Genomic DNA, 18,666 nt, shown 5'->3' on the forward strand with positions numbered 1-18,666 from the left:
AACTTTCTGTTACTCTAGCAGTGTAGACCTAACAGGTACTTCAACAACCACAGAATTTGACTCTGCAAATTCTGAGCTAATGATCAGAAAAAAATAACTATAGATGGTTCTAAGGCAACTATAACTTAGTTATAATTTTGTTCTTCTGTTATTATGGCTACATGTCACCCTGACAGGGTTGCAGTTCTCACAAGGGGGGAATTATTTATGGGTAAATTTATGATGATGCTTTGTGAGTAGCTTACAATCCTGGTGTGTTTTTTTACCTACTACCATTTCATACATGAAACAAAATCTGAGCATTTTGGCAGTGGTTAATCGTATGATTAGATCTGAATTCAGTCAAATATATCTTCCAGCCCCAAAACTACCCCCAAAGTTGGTACAGAAAATGCAAGAACTTGCAGAGCATTGCACTGGGTGTGAGTATGGCTCTTTTGGGCTTTGGGGTAAACATTTTATTATAAATACTGAGCAAAATATTACAGTGTGATGACAGAGTTAAATACATTGGCTTACCTTGACTGAAAAATGTGTGATCAGTGAAATATGTGAGGAAACAGCAGTCCAGGGGATCATTCTAGATATACTGCACTCCAGTGGTTTATAACAGGCCTTCAAGTGCTTTCAATTCCTGCTTTGATTTTCTTTCATTACCATGGCTCAAGCAAATGCCAAGAACAAAGAAGGCTAAATAAAGTTGCTAGCACCCCAATAAAACATTTCCCTTTATCAATTAAGTTCTTAATTATCACAGAAGTCTAGGGCATGTTAAAGATTTTCATACATATTATCTTAGGTTAATTCTATGAGCAGAGTTCCATACACACTGAAAAATTCCATGATTCTAGAAAGGTAGAAATAATCCCAACTGGTACATTCCAAAATGAGTGACGTTTCAACGACTGAAGCTATTTTGTTAATAGTTAACTATTGGCAGGCTGAGGTCAAGTTTATAAGGAAAGGTATTTGCTGCGAAGAGGAATAACCGAGAGCTGAGGGCTCGATCTTCTGCAGTTGACGGTTGTAATAAAAGAAAAGTATTTTAGTCATGCTAGTAAACACGCGGTCTAGGCTTCCCCATGAAGCTTTAGTTGTGCATATTTATAAAGCCCCTTTAGAATGTGTAACTATCTCAGAGGTGTTTTGTTTTAATGCTAATTTGATACCATAGCTGATGTATTTTGATTCCCTGCAATTGCTGTTACCTTTTCGGAGTGAACCTTGGCCCCTACCACCAGAGAGAAGAGTAGTTATCATCAAAATGCAAAGAGACAGTAAAAACAGATGCCCAGCTTTTGATTTCAGGTAACTTAGAATAATACCTGATGATATACAAGCAGGTTTTTCTTAACATTAGAGATGAGAAAGAACCTCTAAATAAGGGAGGGAAAAGGTGAAATCTACTGATTAACCCTCCTGGTCAGTTTATATACACGATGGCCTTGAAAACTGTCTGCTGAGAATGTGAATCATTTCCTTCCCCGGGTGACCTGAAGAAACGTCCAAGTAAAGGCACAAAACTGAAGAGTTGCAAAAAAGCTTCTGACAACATTGAACCCATGTGTACTCAGTGCCTGCCCTGAGCCAGGCACGGCTGTGGCCACATCAGGGAGTGAAACTGAACACCTCCCTCCCCTGGTACGGGGGGTGCCTTCTGGGGTGGGGAGCCAGATCATTGACAGAAGTGAATCAAATACTTGGCATGTTACAAGGTAGCAGGTGTTGTGAAGAAGAACAAAGCGGGGAACAGGGTCACAGACTGTACAAGGATGGGTTACAGTTTTAAATAGAGGAATCAAGAAAGGACTCAGTTGGAAAGTGACATCTGTGCCAACCACATCAAAGAAGCATCCCTGAGAAAACCTGAGGTGGAGCCTTCAAGGGGAGGGAGGAGGGAAGTGCCAAAGGCCTGCAGCCATGGGGAGCTGGCATGTTGGACAGACTCAGGTGGAAGGACGAGAAGGTGGCCTTTCCTCAAGTCATGTGGCTGGAAAGGGGCTGGTCCAGGATTCACACCAGCTGTGCAGTTTGGGCCTTTAACCATCATGGAGCACCAAGAGGAAGCAAGGAGACTAGTTAGGACGTTGCTCTAGTAATCAAGCCAAGATGGTGGTGGTGGGTAGCAGGCTGGGAGCAGAGGAGGAGGAGGAGAGAAATGTTGAGTTAGAACCGGTGGACTAACCGATGGAGAGAAAGAGAGGCATCAAGCAGGGCTCCTGTATTGGGATCCAAGCCCTGGAAAGAAGGTGCAGGTATTACTCACAGAGACGGAGAGTTCTTGGGAAGGACCATATTTGTAAGAGAAGACCAGGATTCCAGTTGTGAATATGTGAAGTTTGGGTTGCCTATTGGTCCTTTAGTTAGATAGTGGAGATCTGTTGGTTATAAAACAAGTGTAATGTGTCTTCTTAAAGCCTACTGGGTGGTCATAACATCCTTGGCGATACAACCTTTTAAAAATATAATTTGGAGTGTGACTTTACAAATTAATTTAACCTGACCAGAGGGCTCCTGTTTGCTTTACTGTCACTAGTGGACACTATCCAGCAGGATGGAGCTTCTCCAGGTCCCTACGTGTTTGTTCCCCAAGGGGAAGCTCTGCTTTCCACAGCCAGATTCTGCAGGGCAGCATCCCAGGAGAGGCTGTATTATTACTAATCTTCTCTAGAGATGCTTATGTGCACATGGGTTTAGAAAGCACTGTCGTTTAGCTGAGGATCTTTGGTTTTAGCAGGCACAGGCTACTCTATCGTCCAAAAAATTAAAATGGAAAGGGAACAAAGGGCATCACAGAATGGAGAAATAAAACCAGTGCAGATGTAAAATTTTGGTGCCGCTACTCATTTCATGGTCCAAGCAATTATCCTGTTGTTCCTATTTATATAGGTTGCTGTGGGTGAGGTTTAATGATCCATCACTGAATCCCTGTGGCTCTGATGCATCCACAAATGCAACAGGAATGGTTCACATATATTAAGATAAAGTATGAGACATTCATTCTCTAGATTAAGTATCTTCTAAACTCTCTAACGTAATCTTGGAAAGTTTTAAGAGCTGTAAGGTGTGTATGTGTGTGTGTGTGTTTCTGTAGGGATTCATGAAAATTATTGCTAATAATTTAATAATTTATATTGATGTGTAAATGTCTATTATTAAAGCACACTTAATAACTGTATATCTTCATTACATTGCAAATGAACAAACATTACATAGAGATTATTGTATCACAATGTCTTTTGGGTAATTAAAGGTTTTTAGAGAAGTTTATAGTTGCCTAGCTCTCATGTAAAACTCCTGAAATTAGTATAGTCTCGTTCTATGTGAAAACATCAATGTCGTAAGGGTTCCATAATTATGACTGAGATGGAACATCAAATGGATCATGAGACACACATACATACCCAAGATGGAGAGCAGGAGTTAACTACTTCAGTGAAGATTTCCAAATACTATTAAATACCAAGGATTTTTATTAAACTCAACACCATAAGGAAAGCAATGTGCTGAAGACAGAGAAACACACAGGCCAGTCTGAAGACCAGTGACTACCTCCAGCAGCTACACAACAAAATATTTAATGAAAATGTTTTTAAATCCAGATTTTTCCCAGGGAAAATCCAAGGGATGAACCAAAGTTACAGCTAAATGGTCCTTACTGCCCAGGGGTCATATGAGGTGCCCCCTAACAAATCTGCTTATTGATAGAGGAAGATCTTAGGGTCCTGATTCTGTTCTTCCAACCTGGAAATATGTCCACTCTGAAAACTTTGCCTTCTCCATGATGCTGCGATGCCTGTGGACAATTAAACACCCTCTAATTATTAAAAAACAAGTACTAACACTTGGGAAAAGATACAAAAAACAGAATTCTAAACCAATGGTTAAAATTATATCCTTGGAATAAAGACACAAATGTAGAGAGCATGGACTTGAGGACACAGGGAGGGGGAAGGGGAAGCTGGGATGAAGTGAGAAAGTGGCATGGACATATATACACTACCAAATGTATAGCTAGTGGGAAGCAGCTGCATAGCACAGGGAGATCAGCTCGGTGCTTTGTGACCACCAAGAGGGGTGGGATAGGGAGGGTGGGAGGGAGACGCAAGAGGGAAGAGATATGGGGATATATGTATACGTATAGCTGATTCACTTTGTTATACAGCAGAAACTAACACACAATTGTAAAGCAGTTATACTCCAATAAAGATGTTAAATAAATAAACAAACAAACTTGCCTAAAAAAAATCAGATTTCAGAATGAAAAAAAATAAAATTATATCCTTGGTAATAGCCTTTAAAAATGTAGTACTAGGACACACTCTGCATGTATTTTTTAGTAACTTTAGTACAGAGACAACCAAAACAAGACAAAATAGTAAGCTAGTTTGAATGGACTGCTTGTGCAATTTGTTGACAGACCCATTCCCTTTCTAAACAGAAGAAACAAAACATAACTTCTTTGATGACAAGATGAGGAAGGCCAATGGCTCTACTCACTGAGAGAGATAGAACTGTTTGTGCCCACCCTAAACCCAGGGTAGTTTTTTGCTGTTTTCATAGTTGTGAGGTTCAGAAACTGCTTCTCAGACCTTGCATTGTGAGAATGATTGTCACAGAAAGAAGATAGGTTGCAGTCAGAGCAGTGATTCAACTTCCAGTGCGTGAAAATCACCTGGAGGCTTGATGAACAAGCTGAGGACTGGGTCTGTGACATCCCTGCCCATTGCACCTTCAGATCTTGATTTATTGCCTCAACAAGTTAATAATCCAGAACTTTTTACTCATTATTATTGCTGAGTCACTTGCCTTTATGCAAACCAAGCAATTGTGTTTCTTTTCTTTTTTTTTTATTGAGGCATAGTTGATTTACAGTGTTGTGTTAGCTTCAGGTGTACAGCAAAGTGATTTAGTAATACATACATATATATCTATTTTTTCAGATTTTTTTCCCTGATAGGTTATTACAAAATATTGAGTATAGCTCCCTGTGCTATATAGTAGGCCCTTGTTGGTTATCTATTTTATATATAGTAGAGCATAAATGTTGAATCTAAAAAAAAAGATACAAATGAACTTAGGTACAAAACAGAAATAGACCCACAGACATAGTAAACAAACTTATGATTACCAAAGGAGAAAGGGGGGATAAATCAGGAGTTTGGGGTTAAAATATACACAATTGTGTTTCTTAAACATCCTTTTCCATGTGTCAAAAATTGTGTCAGGGGCTTCCCTGGTGGCGCAGTGGTTAAGAGTCCGCCTGCCGATGCAAGGGACACGGGTTCGTGCCCCGGTCCGGGAAGAGCCCACATGCCACGGAGCAGCTGGGCCCATGAGCCATGGCCACTGAGCCTGCGCGTCCAGAGCCTGTGCTCCGCAACGGGAGAGGCCACAACAGTGAGAGGCCCGCGTACTGCAAAAAAAAAAAAAGATTGTGTCAGGCCTCCAGCACTGTGGTTTAGCAAAGGGCAGTCAGCCCAACTGTTTACACATAACTCATGTCATTGTTTTAAAAGCCCTCTATAGAACGGGTATTGATTCATACACCATGAACCTGCATCTCTTTTATCCTGGCTTTTGCCTAGAAAGAACCCTTCCTGCCCCCACTGGGGGTACATTTTCTGGCCGGCTTCCTGCAGCTTGTAAAGGTAGTTCCTAAAACAGGCAGCCTAGTGTGGTTGGCAATGTAGAATTTCTAGAGAAGGTCCTGTCACTGTGCCCAAAGGGAAAAAAGACAAATGCTTCAGGAAAGTTTATTTTCCTGCTTTTCTGTCAGCCACACAGTCTTCCCTGGCCTTACGGGTGGACAAAGTGAATGGTCTTGATGAACAATAAACGTATAGATGTTCAGAGAGCAGTTAGGCTAGCAGCATGCTTGGTTCATTGCCTTAGCATTCAAAGGTGGCTAGACAATAGCATTCAGTCTTTAGATGCTGCCTGGTCCACTTTCCTCATTTACCAAATATGGAATTGGAGGCTCAGAGGATTTTTTTGACTTTTCCAAGACCATAGCTTGTAACCCACATCTCTTATTGACCATGACCCTGTACTCTGTCCATATCTAATTTTATAATTGCATATATAGTGTACTCTCTGAGGAAATTACTTTGCTCTTGTGCTGTGTGGTAGGCTGATAAACAAGGGAAAGCACTAATAATATCTCCCAGTAACTGATCTCTTGGGAGGTTTCAGGCACGGGGCCAAGCACACATACATGTTGCCTCAGGACAATATATGTCGTGTTGAGTAAGTGTCAGTTCATGTTAAATAGCAGATGCCTACCCTTATGAATGAGCTGACACACAAAATTGTATTCAGTGTGACCTAGTAAGTGAAAATATCACCCTCTGAAATCCTAGGGAAGAAGGCTGTGAAGTAGCTGCATTCCCTTGAGGATATCCAGTTGTATCTTCTAGCATTTTCTTGTGTTCAGAATATTAAAATAAATCATGAAAAGCCTCAAGGCCCCAGATCTGTGGCAGCCCTTATGAGGGTCTTCATACAAATATTGATCAAGAGGGACCCACATGTGTGGGGCTGGGATGAGTGCCACCTCTGGGCCCTCCCAGGGCCTAGAGACTGTCTGCTTAGAGCTGTCATCTCTCCCCTTCCATAAAACACACACACCAGTCATCCTTGGCTTTGACAAACAGATGACATGGCAGGGCCCAGGGCCTGTGACATCTAGGGCAGGGCCAGGTGAGAGCTGACCGTTGTCTTCCTCAGGGCACCCACTGGGCATTCAGAGCAGTGCAGTTGGCCATTACCAGCACTGTGGGCACATAAATGCCCGGGATCTAGTTCTGTTTTCTTCTGGAATTTTTTCATTGGAAATATAGTAGAGGGCTCAGATGGGTAAGGCACTCTGGGAAGGTTACAGACCTCAGCACTCTTTGAGAGCTTCACCTACTCAGAAAGCTCAGCGACTCACGCTGGGCTGCTTAGAAATATGTAGCAAAGTTACATAGTTTTGTGAAGTTGGGCAAGTGAGTTTTTCTAGGCTTCCATTTCTCTTATCTGTGTGGCCAGAGGGTTGGGCTGGATCAAAGGTTATAACTGTTTCTCTCTGGATAGTAACACAGGGGGAGAAATTCTGAGAAGGCTGTTGTGGGCCTCTATTGTAGTATTCAGATGATTTTTGTGGATCCAGGAATGGCTGCTGGTGTTTACATCAGTCTGTCCTTATTTATCATCCTGAGTGCATCTTCTTCTTCTTTTTTTTTTTTTTCTCGGTACGCGGGCCTCTCACTGTTGTGGCCTCTCCCGTTGCGGAGCACAGGCTCCGGACGCGCAGGCTCAGCGGCCATGGCTCATGGGCCCAGCCGCTCTGTGGCATGTGGGATCTTCCCGGACCGGGGCACAAATCCGTGTCCCCTGCATCGGCAGGCGGACTCTCAACCACTGTGCCACCAGGGAAGCCCCTGAGTGCATCTTCTTGACCAGTTTTATCTGGAGATCGATGTGACAAGTTAAATCATTTGGCATATTGCCTTCCCAGTCTTCCCAGAATGTGTACCCTCTTCCCATCAGAAGAAAGAGAGGCAGCTGGCTTCATTTCCGAAGAGGTGGTGTTTGGACACAAATTGGACTTCATTTCAGGCATCTGTGGGAGAAGGGATTTTTGCCTTTACTTTCCTCAAGGTCAATGTCCAGATCATGAGTGATGGTCCCACAAAATATAAAGGCATCATATTTTTCGTGAAGTCTTTTTTTCTCAGGGAGATTGAAATAAGCATAGCAGATAGGCTTTCAATGTGTGTCTACCTGAATCTGTAGAATAAAGATCTGGTTCTTTTTCCATCCAACCACTTGTTTTGCTGTGAAAGACTCCTTGTATAGTTCAGAGGTCTATTACAAAGTGTAGGAAGTGTTGCCAATTGCAAAGTGGATCTAAGTTGGCAAAACAAACAGAAGGAGGAGGATGTCCTAAGATACGGTAAGTCAGTGTCATTAGTTATATCCTGCTTACCAAATGAAACCAGCAAGTGAACTTGGCTGCAGGTTCATTTGTCCGAGCAAATGGTCAACCAGGTGCCACCCATGGTCACCCTGCTCCTGTGCAGAGGAAAGGCTCCAGTGAGTTGGATGAACATGTTCTGATAGGGTCTAATTCAACAATAGTTCAAAATTCCTGTTTAAATTTGACCACTGTTAAAATTAATTACCTCAGGTCCAAAATTATGCTTCAGACTACCGTGAGTAACAGCTAAGTATTTTTCCATCATGCTGGTCACTTAAATTCCTTAGTCTGTCTCTTCGTGCTTGAAGGCTAAGATTATGTGTCATGTCAAAGGTTCCTTTCTACTCATAGTTTTGAAATAATATGTTGTGGAATATTAGGGAAACATAATGTGTCTTTGTTGGGGTCTTTTAAATCATATTTCTAGAAAGGGCAAGCATTTAAAGTATTTTTTCAGAGGACAGTTTTGAGGTTCTTTTCAACCTTTCCCTTCTCTCCACTTCAAAAGATTTCTATTATTACACCTTAACCATGCAAGACCATAAATTTTTCATACCACTAGCCTGTATGAACTATTCAAGCACATTATTTTTCTTTGTGCCCTAAGCCATGAAAATAAATGACACAGTGGCATGGGAACTGATGAACTCCTAAGCCTAACACAGTCTTCTGCATGGCTCCCTGAACCCCCATTTCATTTGATGGAAGAAACCCTGAGGGTGAATGGGAGTAGGTAATTACCAAAAATCATGCCAGATGCATTTAAGTAATTTTCCAGGAAAATGTTGAAATATAAAATGCCTAGTGAAAACATGATTAAGGGGGAAACACAATCTATGGATTTCAAGTTGCCATAGGGACACTCACAGCCCCCTTTAGTGAGCAGAGAGGCAGGTGATCCATTAAGTCTTTTTTCCTAATTGTTTATAAAACTGCATTAGTCATGCTGACTCACAGTTTGTTCCTGTTCTGGCTAGTTTTTGCATATTTTGTGATGTTCTTTTCCATAGGCTTTGAATCGGAGGTTTTTCCATAGCCCTTAGGGTTCTTTTCCCTGGATCTCTGGATGTATTTGATGTGTTAAGGGTTTGCAAACACCAGCATGGCTGTAGGTTTTTCCCAGACCCAAACTCTCAGGGCAGGAAAGGAGCAGGGGACCCCTCACTGAGTTCCATGCAGCATTGTTTTGATTTTTGAACCTTGCTCATGTATTAGCTATTAAAAAATAAACTCCGGGCTTCCCTGGTGGCGCAGTGGTTGACAGTCCGCCTGCCGATGCAGGGGACACGGGTTCGTGCCCCGGTCCTGGAGGATCCCACATGCCACAGAACGGCTGGGCCCGTGAGCCATGGCCACTGAGCCTGTGCGTCCGGAGCCTGTGCTCTGCAACGGGAGAGGCCACAACAGTGAGAGGCCCGCGTACCACACAAAAAAAATAAAAATAAAAAAATAAACTCCACAAGGCTGTTTCCTGCCCCTCTAATAGGGCAAGTTTGTGTGGATACTGATCATTTTATCAAATGCATATTACAGAGGAAGTTATATGACATGACATTATAAATATAGTTGAATTAAGGCAGCTTGAACTCAGCCTTTTAGCCACTGAGCCATGGGCCTTTTATACTGTGGGAGCTTCTATACATTCATGGTGGGAGGTTATTTTGGGGAAGATAAAAGAAGTCAAGGTGTTTTTCTTCTGTTATAAATATTGTGAAGTGTGCATTGTTTTTTAAATCTCTTTGAAAAATATAGGTAATCCATGTAACAGAAATACCCCAGAATTTTCCAGCAGACATTCATGTAACAATGGTTTCTGCTAGGAATTGTTATGTTAGATACCCCAAGGCACTGTGTTTTTTAGTGCTGGCCATTGAATGAGTTGCTGACACACTATTAGTCAATTTTTGTCAAAAATACTTATTTTCCATTATTTTGCATGATCAGAATAATGGTTTTGTGAGCTGCTTGTTCCTCAAATGTGTCTTTTACACACTTCTTTGATTATCAGAGGAAAAGATGCTCAGTGAGATGAGGAATATGCTTGTTAAAAACATAAGTATATATACGATAATCTTTAGCTTTCCTCTTATAGTAATGGAAAGAAAAAAATAAAAGCCAAAAAGTTCTGTTTATAACTTTGAGTATTATAATACAGAACTGAAAAAATTGACCCCCTGACAATGTTGACTATAGTAATAGTAATGCAAATTTCAATAAAGAGAATCGCTACTGTCAACATTTTAAGAATTCCACTCGCTGATTCCAATGTCAAAGAGATCTGATTGCTACAAAAATAAAAACCTTAATTCAGATAGAAGATGCTTCTGATTTCCATATTTATGTTTAATGATTCCATTCTCATCACAGTCTCCTTTCTCCCTCCCAACCCCTCTTCTGCCCACCAGACACTGCATGGACCTCAGTGCAGCACAATGGCTCCCACTTGGTTAGTGTCAAAAGCTCGAACGGAGAAAGCCCCCACCCTGTGTTTTTCAAGTACACAGCCAGCATGGACCAGATCCAGGCCATAATTGACTATGTGGACCACTGCCAACAGAAGCTGACTTTCCACTGCAAGAAGTCAAGGCTTTCAAGTCCCCATGGTGAGTAATCAGAGTAATCAGACATTGTGGGCGGTAGCCCCCACAGATCACAATGGCCTGCCAGAGATCCATGAGAACCTGTGCCTATAGTGCCCGGATCACATCTGAAGTGACAGGGATACTCTTCTTCGGAGCAAAGACCAAGGTCTTTGCTCAAAGCCAGGAATGATCTGAAGTTTCTTCCTAGACTCAACTGGGCAACTGAGCAGTAAAAGCCTCCTAAGGAGGCCCCTGGAATGCTCAGTGCTCATCTGCCATGATGGGCAGGGACCTCTTAATTCTGTTTTATCTTGGGAAGGATTGCTAACAATGACATGGCTTAGTTATCTGGAGGTGATTATTCCGTGAGATTCTTTTTCATAGACAATGCAATTAGTGTCTTGGCTAATTATTAATTAGGGAACAATGTTTGGTATCACCACCTCTTTCACACAACATAAGTGCTAATAGTTTATTTCTCATATCTTTTCTTCTTTTGAAAATTCTTTTTTTTTTTTTCCGGTACGTGGGCCTCTCACTGTTGTGGCCTCTCCCGTTGCGGAGCACAGGCTCTGGACGCACAGGCTCAGTGGCCATGGCTCATGGGCCCAGCCACTCCGCGGCATGTGGGATCTTCCCGGACCGGGGCACGAACCCGTGTCCCCTGCATCGGCAGGCGGACTCTCAACCACTGCGCCACCAGGGAAGCCCGAATGTTCTTATTTTTAATTTTATATTTTCTTCCTTTGAAAAATCCCATTCTGTTGGAATGTGCAACCTCACTGCCTTCATGAAACTGCTTGGTTTTCTGGAGGCTGGCGTGCCCCCTCTCTGATTAGGCATCTGGGGAGTGGAATGAGCAGAGGGCAGTAGGCAGGTTCTCTGAGTTCAAGCTCTTAGGACTTAGACAAGTCCCTGTCACTCAGCAGCTATGGGACTCAGAAAATCATTTTATCTTTTTTGAGTCTTCAGAGCTAAGACACTAACCTTGCCAGAACTTAATTGTACCACATCTATAAATGGCATGAAGTAAAGGCTACTTATTTGCATCTCTCCAGTTTATTGAATTTATAGTTAGTGCTAGTGGGTTTAGTACTTACTGTTAGTTGATTGATGCCAGATAGATCACTGAGCTAAAATTGTATATGCCCAGAAGAATGAGAAAGCTGCCTCCAGGAGAGTAAATTATTGTTATGGGGCTTCCCTGGTGGTGCAGTGATTGAGAGTCTGCCTGCCGATGCAGGGGACATGGGTTCATGCCCCGGTCCGGGAAGGTCCCACATGCCGCGGAGCGGCTGGGCCCGTGAGCCATGGCCGCTGAGCCTGCGCGTCTGGAGCCTGTGCTCCGCAACGGGAGAGGCCACAACAGTAAGAGGCCCGTGTACCACAAAAAAAAAAAAAAAATTATTGTTATGGGTTGTCTAACCAGGGAAAACAAGGCAAAGGTAGAGTAGTGTTGGAACCAACCACTAACAAAGTCATAAAACAAAACCACCTAGTGAGTCATGGAGCAAACTCATACAAAGTAGCAGATGGTCTATTCCAGAACCTGGACATGACCCAGATCAGCAAAGGATTCCTGCCTGGAGGGCCAGTGTCTGCCTATTGATTTGCATGTGGTTGCTCAATTGTTAGCCCTTCGATATATTAATAAATATATAAAACAGCAACAACAGCAACAAAAACAAATATTTAAATAAGTGTTTAATTGGGGCTAGGGGGGAAAGATGGAAAGAGAAAAGACTTATAAACTTAATAAACACCTGCTAAAAAAACAAAATAAGGGACTTCATTAACCATACATGCTCAAGTTATTTGCATTTCTTATATGCTGCGACTGGAGGATTGTTAGTACCAACTTAATTTAAACAAATTCACTACAGACCTATATATTTCCAGAAGTGTTTAATTAAGGTTGAGTTGAGGCAGGCAAATAGTGTAGCCCAATACACCTTAAAATTGTTGCACTAATTTGCTCAGTATTATCAATAGACACAAATGGGTGTGCAGAGCTTTGATGCCACTCCTGTGTGGAAGGAGTGAAAACAACAAAGCCTGGGCCCCTCATTAGAAGGTTGCAATGTGAAAACAGTACAAGGAGACTGCAGTGTGGGGAACAAGTAGCTTAGGAATTTTTTAGGGTAGATTGGGAATGTCCGTCAAAATTCAGTTTTCTCTCAAGAATTTTCCACTGTTCAAATTCTCAGAAGTTATCAGGAGACTGAGGTGGTGGTAATCTTGAGAGGAGATAGAGCACGTCTGGGGCCTCAGTGCAGCAGCTCTTGTGTAGGTTTTGTTTTCCAAGAGGGCCAGGGAGAAGCAGAGGGCCTAGGATCTTGCTAGGGTTCTGAAACAGTTTTCCTTCAGCATCTTTATGGTCTCTGTGTTACATATAGTTTCAGGGGATATGATTACAGGTGGCTAAAGAGGAAGTTGGATGACAGTAAGTGTTGACTCTAGGAGACCATTTGGTTACCCTACTATGAATGCTTAAGGTCGTTGAGGATTGTAGCTATGGCTGGAGAGAAGGACAGTGAACTATGGGCTAAAATAATTGAGGAAGTAAAGCCGTGCACCCTGGCCATTGATATCTCTCCTATTCCTTTTCATTTCAGCCTCTAATTCTTCTTCATATTATTCTTAATCATTTCTTATGCAAATTCTCTAGTTACTCAAAGGAGTCTTGAATGGAGCCACATGCATTTTGTACCTTTAAAAACACTTAATGATTTTCACTTTAGAGAGAAAAATGTAAACACACAGTAACACATTGGCATATAATGATTTCTTTGCTCTTCAAATCGATGAAAGAGGATGTTGAATAATTACATTTTTAAGATGGAATTTTGAAAAATATCTATTAAGCACCTATTAAATAATACACTAAAAAGATCTTCCGCCCCCTAAAGATGTTTTCAACACATTAAAAAAAAAGATGGTTGATATTGATTTCTTGGCACACCTGTCACCCACTGGGCCTGCAGTGCGTGGTAATGAATGCAGTCCATGTGTTTACCAGCTGAGAGGTTGTCAGCAGAAGCAGAAGTCTCATTGAACAGGGAGCCATAATGAGCAGTGGCGATTGTAAGTTAGGGAGAAAGTTATTTCAGATTCTTAGTGGGGGCCAGATGGGGACAATTTAAGAGTTTGAAAGAGCACATGAAAATGGACAGGCATCTTTGCAGAATTGATGTCACTTCCGTTTCCCCTCCTGCCCTGATTCTCTGTTTACTAGGGACTGTTTCCCCTCCACCCTCCCGTGTGCACCATCTTTTCTGATCATCCTCCCCCAGGTGTACTGTAATCCCACACTGGGGCCTCAGCAGCATCTTTAGTGTAAATGAGCAGTCCTGCAGAGCTGAGGCAGCCTCCGGCCCTGTCACTTAATTATACGTTGCACTGAGGAGGGGAATGTGCTGAAGAACCGAATGTAGTTGTCTCGGACTTGCTCAAGCCGAAGACACCTCAGGCATGAAGAAGGCTTATCAGTGCCATTTCTTTAGTTTCCAAATACAGAGCAACCCATTCAGTATAAGAAGAAGCACGTCTCCAGGAAACTTTTAGGACATGCTAGGAAGTACATGTCTTAAACACATGCCAGTGTTTTTAGTTAATAAAGTGAAAGAAATCCATATTTCTCATAATAACATTAAACGTTTTAATGGCATTTTAGGATCTCAAACAGATTTTAGATTCAGTGTGTAAATTACTGTGGTTTTTATTTTGATGACAATTCTTTCTTGAATGTTATTTCCAAACAAATTATGTAAGTGGAGTCCTCAAGAAAAGTTTGTAAATATCGTGCCTGAATGAGTTAGGGACTACATGCTCATTTTCTGATAAAAGAAAAAAATTTGGTGACAACGTAAGTTTTGACATTAAAATATATATTTTTAAACAGTTGGGAGTCCTCTTAAAAATGATCCTATTGTGCAGTTAAAATATGCTCACTTCTAAAATAGTCTCTCTATGTTTTAAATAGAGGGAAGTAAAGGAACTATATTGGGGAGGCAGGTAGTGGGGGGCAAAGTAGGTGTCACCTTTCTCATACTTGTCTTTCAGATGGAACCCCAGTGAGCTGGTGGGTTGGAAGAACCAATGAAACACACACTTACTGGGGAGGTTCTCTGCCTGATGCTCAAAAATGTACTTGTGGATTAGAGGGGACCTGCATTGATTCTCAATATTACTGCAACTGTGATGCTGACCGGAATGAATGGTGATTTCCGTATAATTTCCCTGTGCAAACTGTAATTTTTTTATTGCTTAAACGATGTACCTTAGGCAGACATTGGACACAATAGTATAATAAAGAGAAAAAATTAAAGTATTCCCTAGCAAGTTAAAAGTATAAGCTTTGATGTGTATGATATCATTAATCTGAAGCCTAAAATATTAGGTAGCTATTTTTGTTGACTTGTGAGTAACTAATCATGTCCATTTTATTTTTCTAGTAACACAAAATAGGAATTAATGTTTCCCATTCACTGGAAGTGAAATATCTGACTTCTTAAAGTTAAGTTAATCCAGTTAATAAGATGACCACCCCTTGGCTGACCCAGGGCTGTTTGCTGACCTTCCTAATTCCCAGTTTCATTTTCTTAAATGGCCACACAGGGGAAACCAGACAAGGCCTTGAGTCCATGAAAGGGGGTATACAGAATACAAAACTCTCCATGCAACTGGAGATCTCAGAAGGCTGCAAACCCAAAGAAAAGGTAGACAAGGACAAATCATCCAGTAGGCACTCTGGGTAGAAAAAAATAGCTCCCTGAAAACTCATGTCTACAGACTTGCCCTCACACAGATTTGGAGCCCAAATTTATATAACTTGGATGGTCCACAAATTAAGTTAACATAGCCACAGGTTGGCAGCACCACTGGCTCATCATAGGATTACATGAGATTCTCACTGGAGGCCTGCCCTCCCCCTTCACACAGACCTCACAGGATTCCCACAGATAAAATGCCACCAAACATGAGCTCACAATCCAGGGTTATACAACACCAGAGGACAGATGTGAGAGGCAGAAGAAACCACAAAGTGTAGATGAGATGCCTAAAGTCTCAGATCATGGATACATTCAAAACATAAGATAAAATAAATATGTGAGCTGCTTGAAAAATCAAAACTGGAATTGAAACATGAGAAAGTGATCAGATCCTATTAACAAAGATGATTGTGATTTGCAAAAGAATATTAGCCAATGATAATATTTACCCAATTTAGGATTTGTTGGATCAGATATTAGACACAAGTGATCAGAAAATTGGTGAAATGGAAAATATGTGTAAATAAATGACACAGAACAGAGAGAAGCAAAATGGGATTGAGAAAAGCAGTGACATGGAGGAGTCATGTGGAGAAGATTGAAAATGTGTCTGATTAAAGTTTCAGAAGAGAAGATTTGGGATAATTAAGAAGAAGAAGTATTCAAATAGCAGGAAAATGTCCAGATTTGAGAAAACATTAGAATACCAAGCAGGATAAATAAAAGTAGATCCATATCTAGACACACCATGGTGAAATCAAAGAACACCAAAGAGAATGTTAAAAGGAGCAGAGATGAAAGCAAGACTCTTAAAGGAAAGACAGCCAGCCAGCAGACCCCCCCGAACAGCCCAGGACCCAGCCCACGGAGGGCAGGACACACCCCTCACAGGACGGAAGTGAAATAACTGTCAAACTCCCAGTGTTTATCCAGCTGATATTTTAAAAAGTGGAATAAAATTAAAATCCAGACAAACAGACACTGAAGAAATTTACCACTAGCAGACTCCACAAGAGGAATTTTTAAGAATGGTTTTCAGAATGAAAGAAAGTGATCTTATAAGGAAGGTCTCAGAAGCAGGAAGAAATACTGAGGAAAAAAAACCTGTAAACTCAGAGGTTAAAAACTAAAAGAAGAAAATACTAGACACTGATAACATGTAACTATATGTATGAATTTGAAACACAAGAAAGCAGTCAGATCCTATTAACAGAGATGATTGTGGTTTACAAAAGAACTAAAAGAATGTTTAGAAATAAAAATATTATTGAAATTTAAAACTTGTTTTGTAAATATTTTTTAGAATTAAATTGCTTAAAGTTTATGTCTTAAAATTTGTGTAACCTCTAAATAATAGAAACAAAGCATGTAATATTCAAATCAGTAGAGGGAAGAAAGAAAAATGGGATTTTAAAAACTTAGTTAATACAAAAGAAGATAGAAAGTGAGACTTTAAAAAAAGAGAAAGCAACAAGTACAAGATAAAAACTGTGTGAGTAATCATGCACAATAAATGTGACAAAAATGACCATTTAAATCCAGATGTCATATTGAATTAAAAACAAATATATCTTGTTTGTAAACCTAGGCATATTGAAAGCAAAATGCCAAAAAAAAATAATTACCAGGCAAATATACGAAAAAATTAGTAAAATTTTAAGGTTTAATGTGGACAAAGATCACTATTACTATACGACATTGCTTAATTTCACAATAAAAAAACAACAATGCTAATAAACTTGTATGTTTCTAATAAAAATGACTCAGAATGTATACAGAAAAAAATTGACAAAACTGAAAGAAGAAATTTACAAATCAACCATGATAAGAAGAGATTTAAATGTACATCTGTTTGTAATTGGTAATCAAATGAACAAAAATTAGTAAGATAGAATATTTTCAAATGAAATTAACAACTTGATTTATTGGGAACATAAAATTGTAGAATACATAATTTTCTCAAGCACATGTAGTGCATTTTTGCAAACTGATTTTCTCAATATTCCATAAAGCAAAACTCAAAAAATTTTACAGTAGTTGTTATCCTATGGACAGTTTCTCTGATTACAATGCAATTAGGTGAGAAATGAATAATAGAAAGATAAAAAAATATACATGAGGCAATTCAAAACCACAATTGGAAAGACTGGAAACAAGGAAATAAAGATACATTACTCATAGAAAATATCGTTGTCAACAAAGAAAACCTAAGAGAATATACAGAAATATTATTGAAATTAATGAGAGTTTGGTAAGGCTACTTACTGAACCTTAGAATAACTGGATTCTTATCAAAAATGTGTTACTATAAGAAAATATAAAAACCACTAGCAAAAGGAACAAAAGGGTACAGTACCTTGGAATAAAGATAATAAAAATATGCAAGACTTTTATAAAAAGACATCATAAAACTTTATTATGAAAATACAAGAAGACCTAAATAAATGGAGACATCACACCACTGCTATGAATAGGAAAACTAAGCATCTCTCCTCCAAATAATTTTCTCGATTCCATTTAATTCCAAACAAATGCTAAACATTTGTTTATTTTTGGGGGTAGTGACAAACTGGTTCTAAAATTTATTTGGAAAAGAATGGTACATGAATAGCTAAGATGGTTCTGAAAATGGAAACAATGTGGGGAGACCAGCCCTACCAGACATGAATAAGTTTTATGATGCCACAGTAATTAATACAGTGTGAGTTTGCTGAAGGGATGAGCCAGTAGAACAGGTAACCCCAAAAAAGAGCCTGGGAGCTTTCAAAATATGTAATTCTGGGTGATGAAAATTACGTTGTCACCAGTCCCTCTTTCTCCCCAGCAATTATAAAACTTAAAGTTGACCCAGTATTTCTCCCCTGCAGCTTTCCCAACAACTCAAAGTAGTCAAAGCTCCATTATAGGGCTTCCCTGGTGGCGCAGTGGTTGAGAGTCCGCCTGCCGATGCAGGGGATACGGGTTCGTGCCCCGGTCTGGGAGGATCCCATATGCCGCGGAGCGGCTGGGCCCGTGAGCCATGGCTGCTGAGCCTGCGCGTCCGGAGCCTGTGCTCCGCAATGGGAGAGGCCACAACAGTGAGAGGCCCGCGTACCACAAAAAAAAATAAAATAAAAATAAAATAAATAAATAAATAAATAAATAAAAATTAGGCAGTTTTGAATGAGTCTGGTGAACATGGCATATAATATCTGCATAAAACATGGACAGTGGGAATGACCTGTACTAATAAAGAATTTTTAAATAAGAAGAGTTTAAAATTTTCTCAGATTCAGGAAAGTACTTTGCAAACAACAAAAGGACAAAAAGACTTTATGATGCTATCTGCTTTAATGCACACTACATGCAT

General features: G+C 40.4%; 1 protein-coding gene across 1 annotated transcript in view; it reads left to right on the plus strand.

Moving 5' to 3' along the window:
• LOC307055085 (contactin-associated protein-like 3) overlaps window positions 1-18,666 on the plus strand; it is a gene marked incomplete at both ends in the record, with an annotated part of 178,242 nt that overhangs the window by 131,177 nt on the left and 28,399 nt on the right. The window contains 2 exons of the mRNA XM_079707030.1: window positions 10,369-10,566; window positions 14,608-14,764. Coding sequence (XP_079563156.1) covers window positions 10,369-10,566; window positions 14,608-14,764 — 355 coding nt within the window. The remainder of the gene's footprint in view (window positions 1-10,368; window positions 10,567-14,607; window positions 14,765-18,666) is intronic.

The sequence above is a fragment of the Hyperoodon ampullatus genome, assembly GCF_949752795.1.
Source record: "Hyperoodon ampullatus genome assembly, chromosome: 6".
Lineage (NCBI taxonomy): Eukaryota > Metazoa > Chordata > Mammalia > Artiodactyla > Ziphiidae > Hyperoodon > Hyperoodon ampullatus.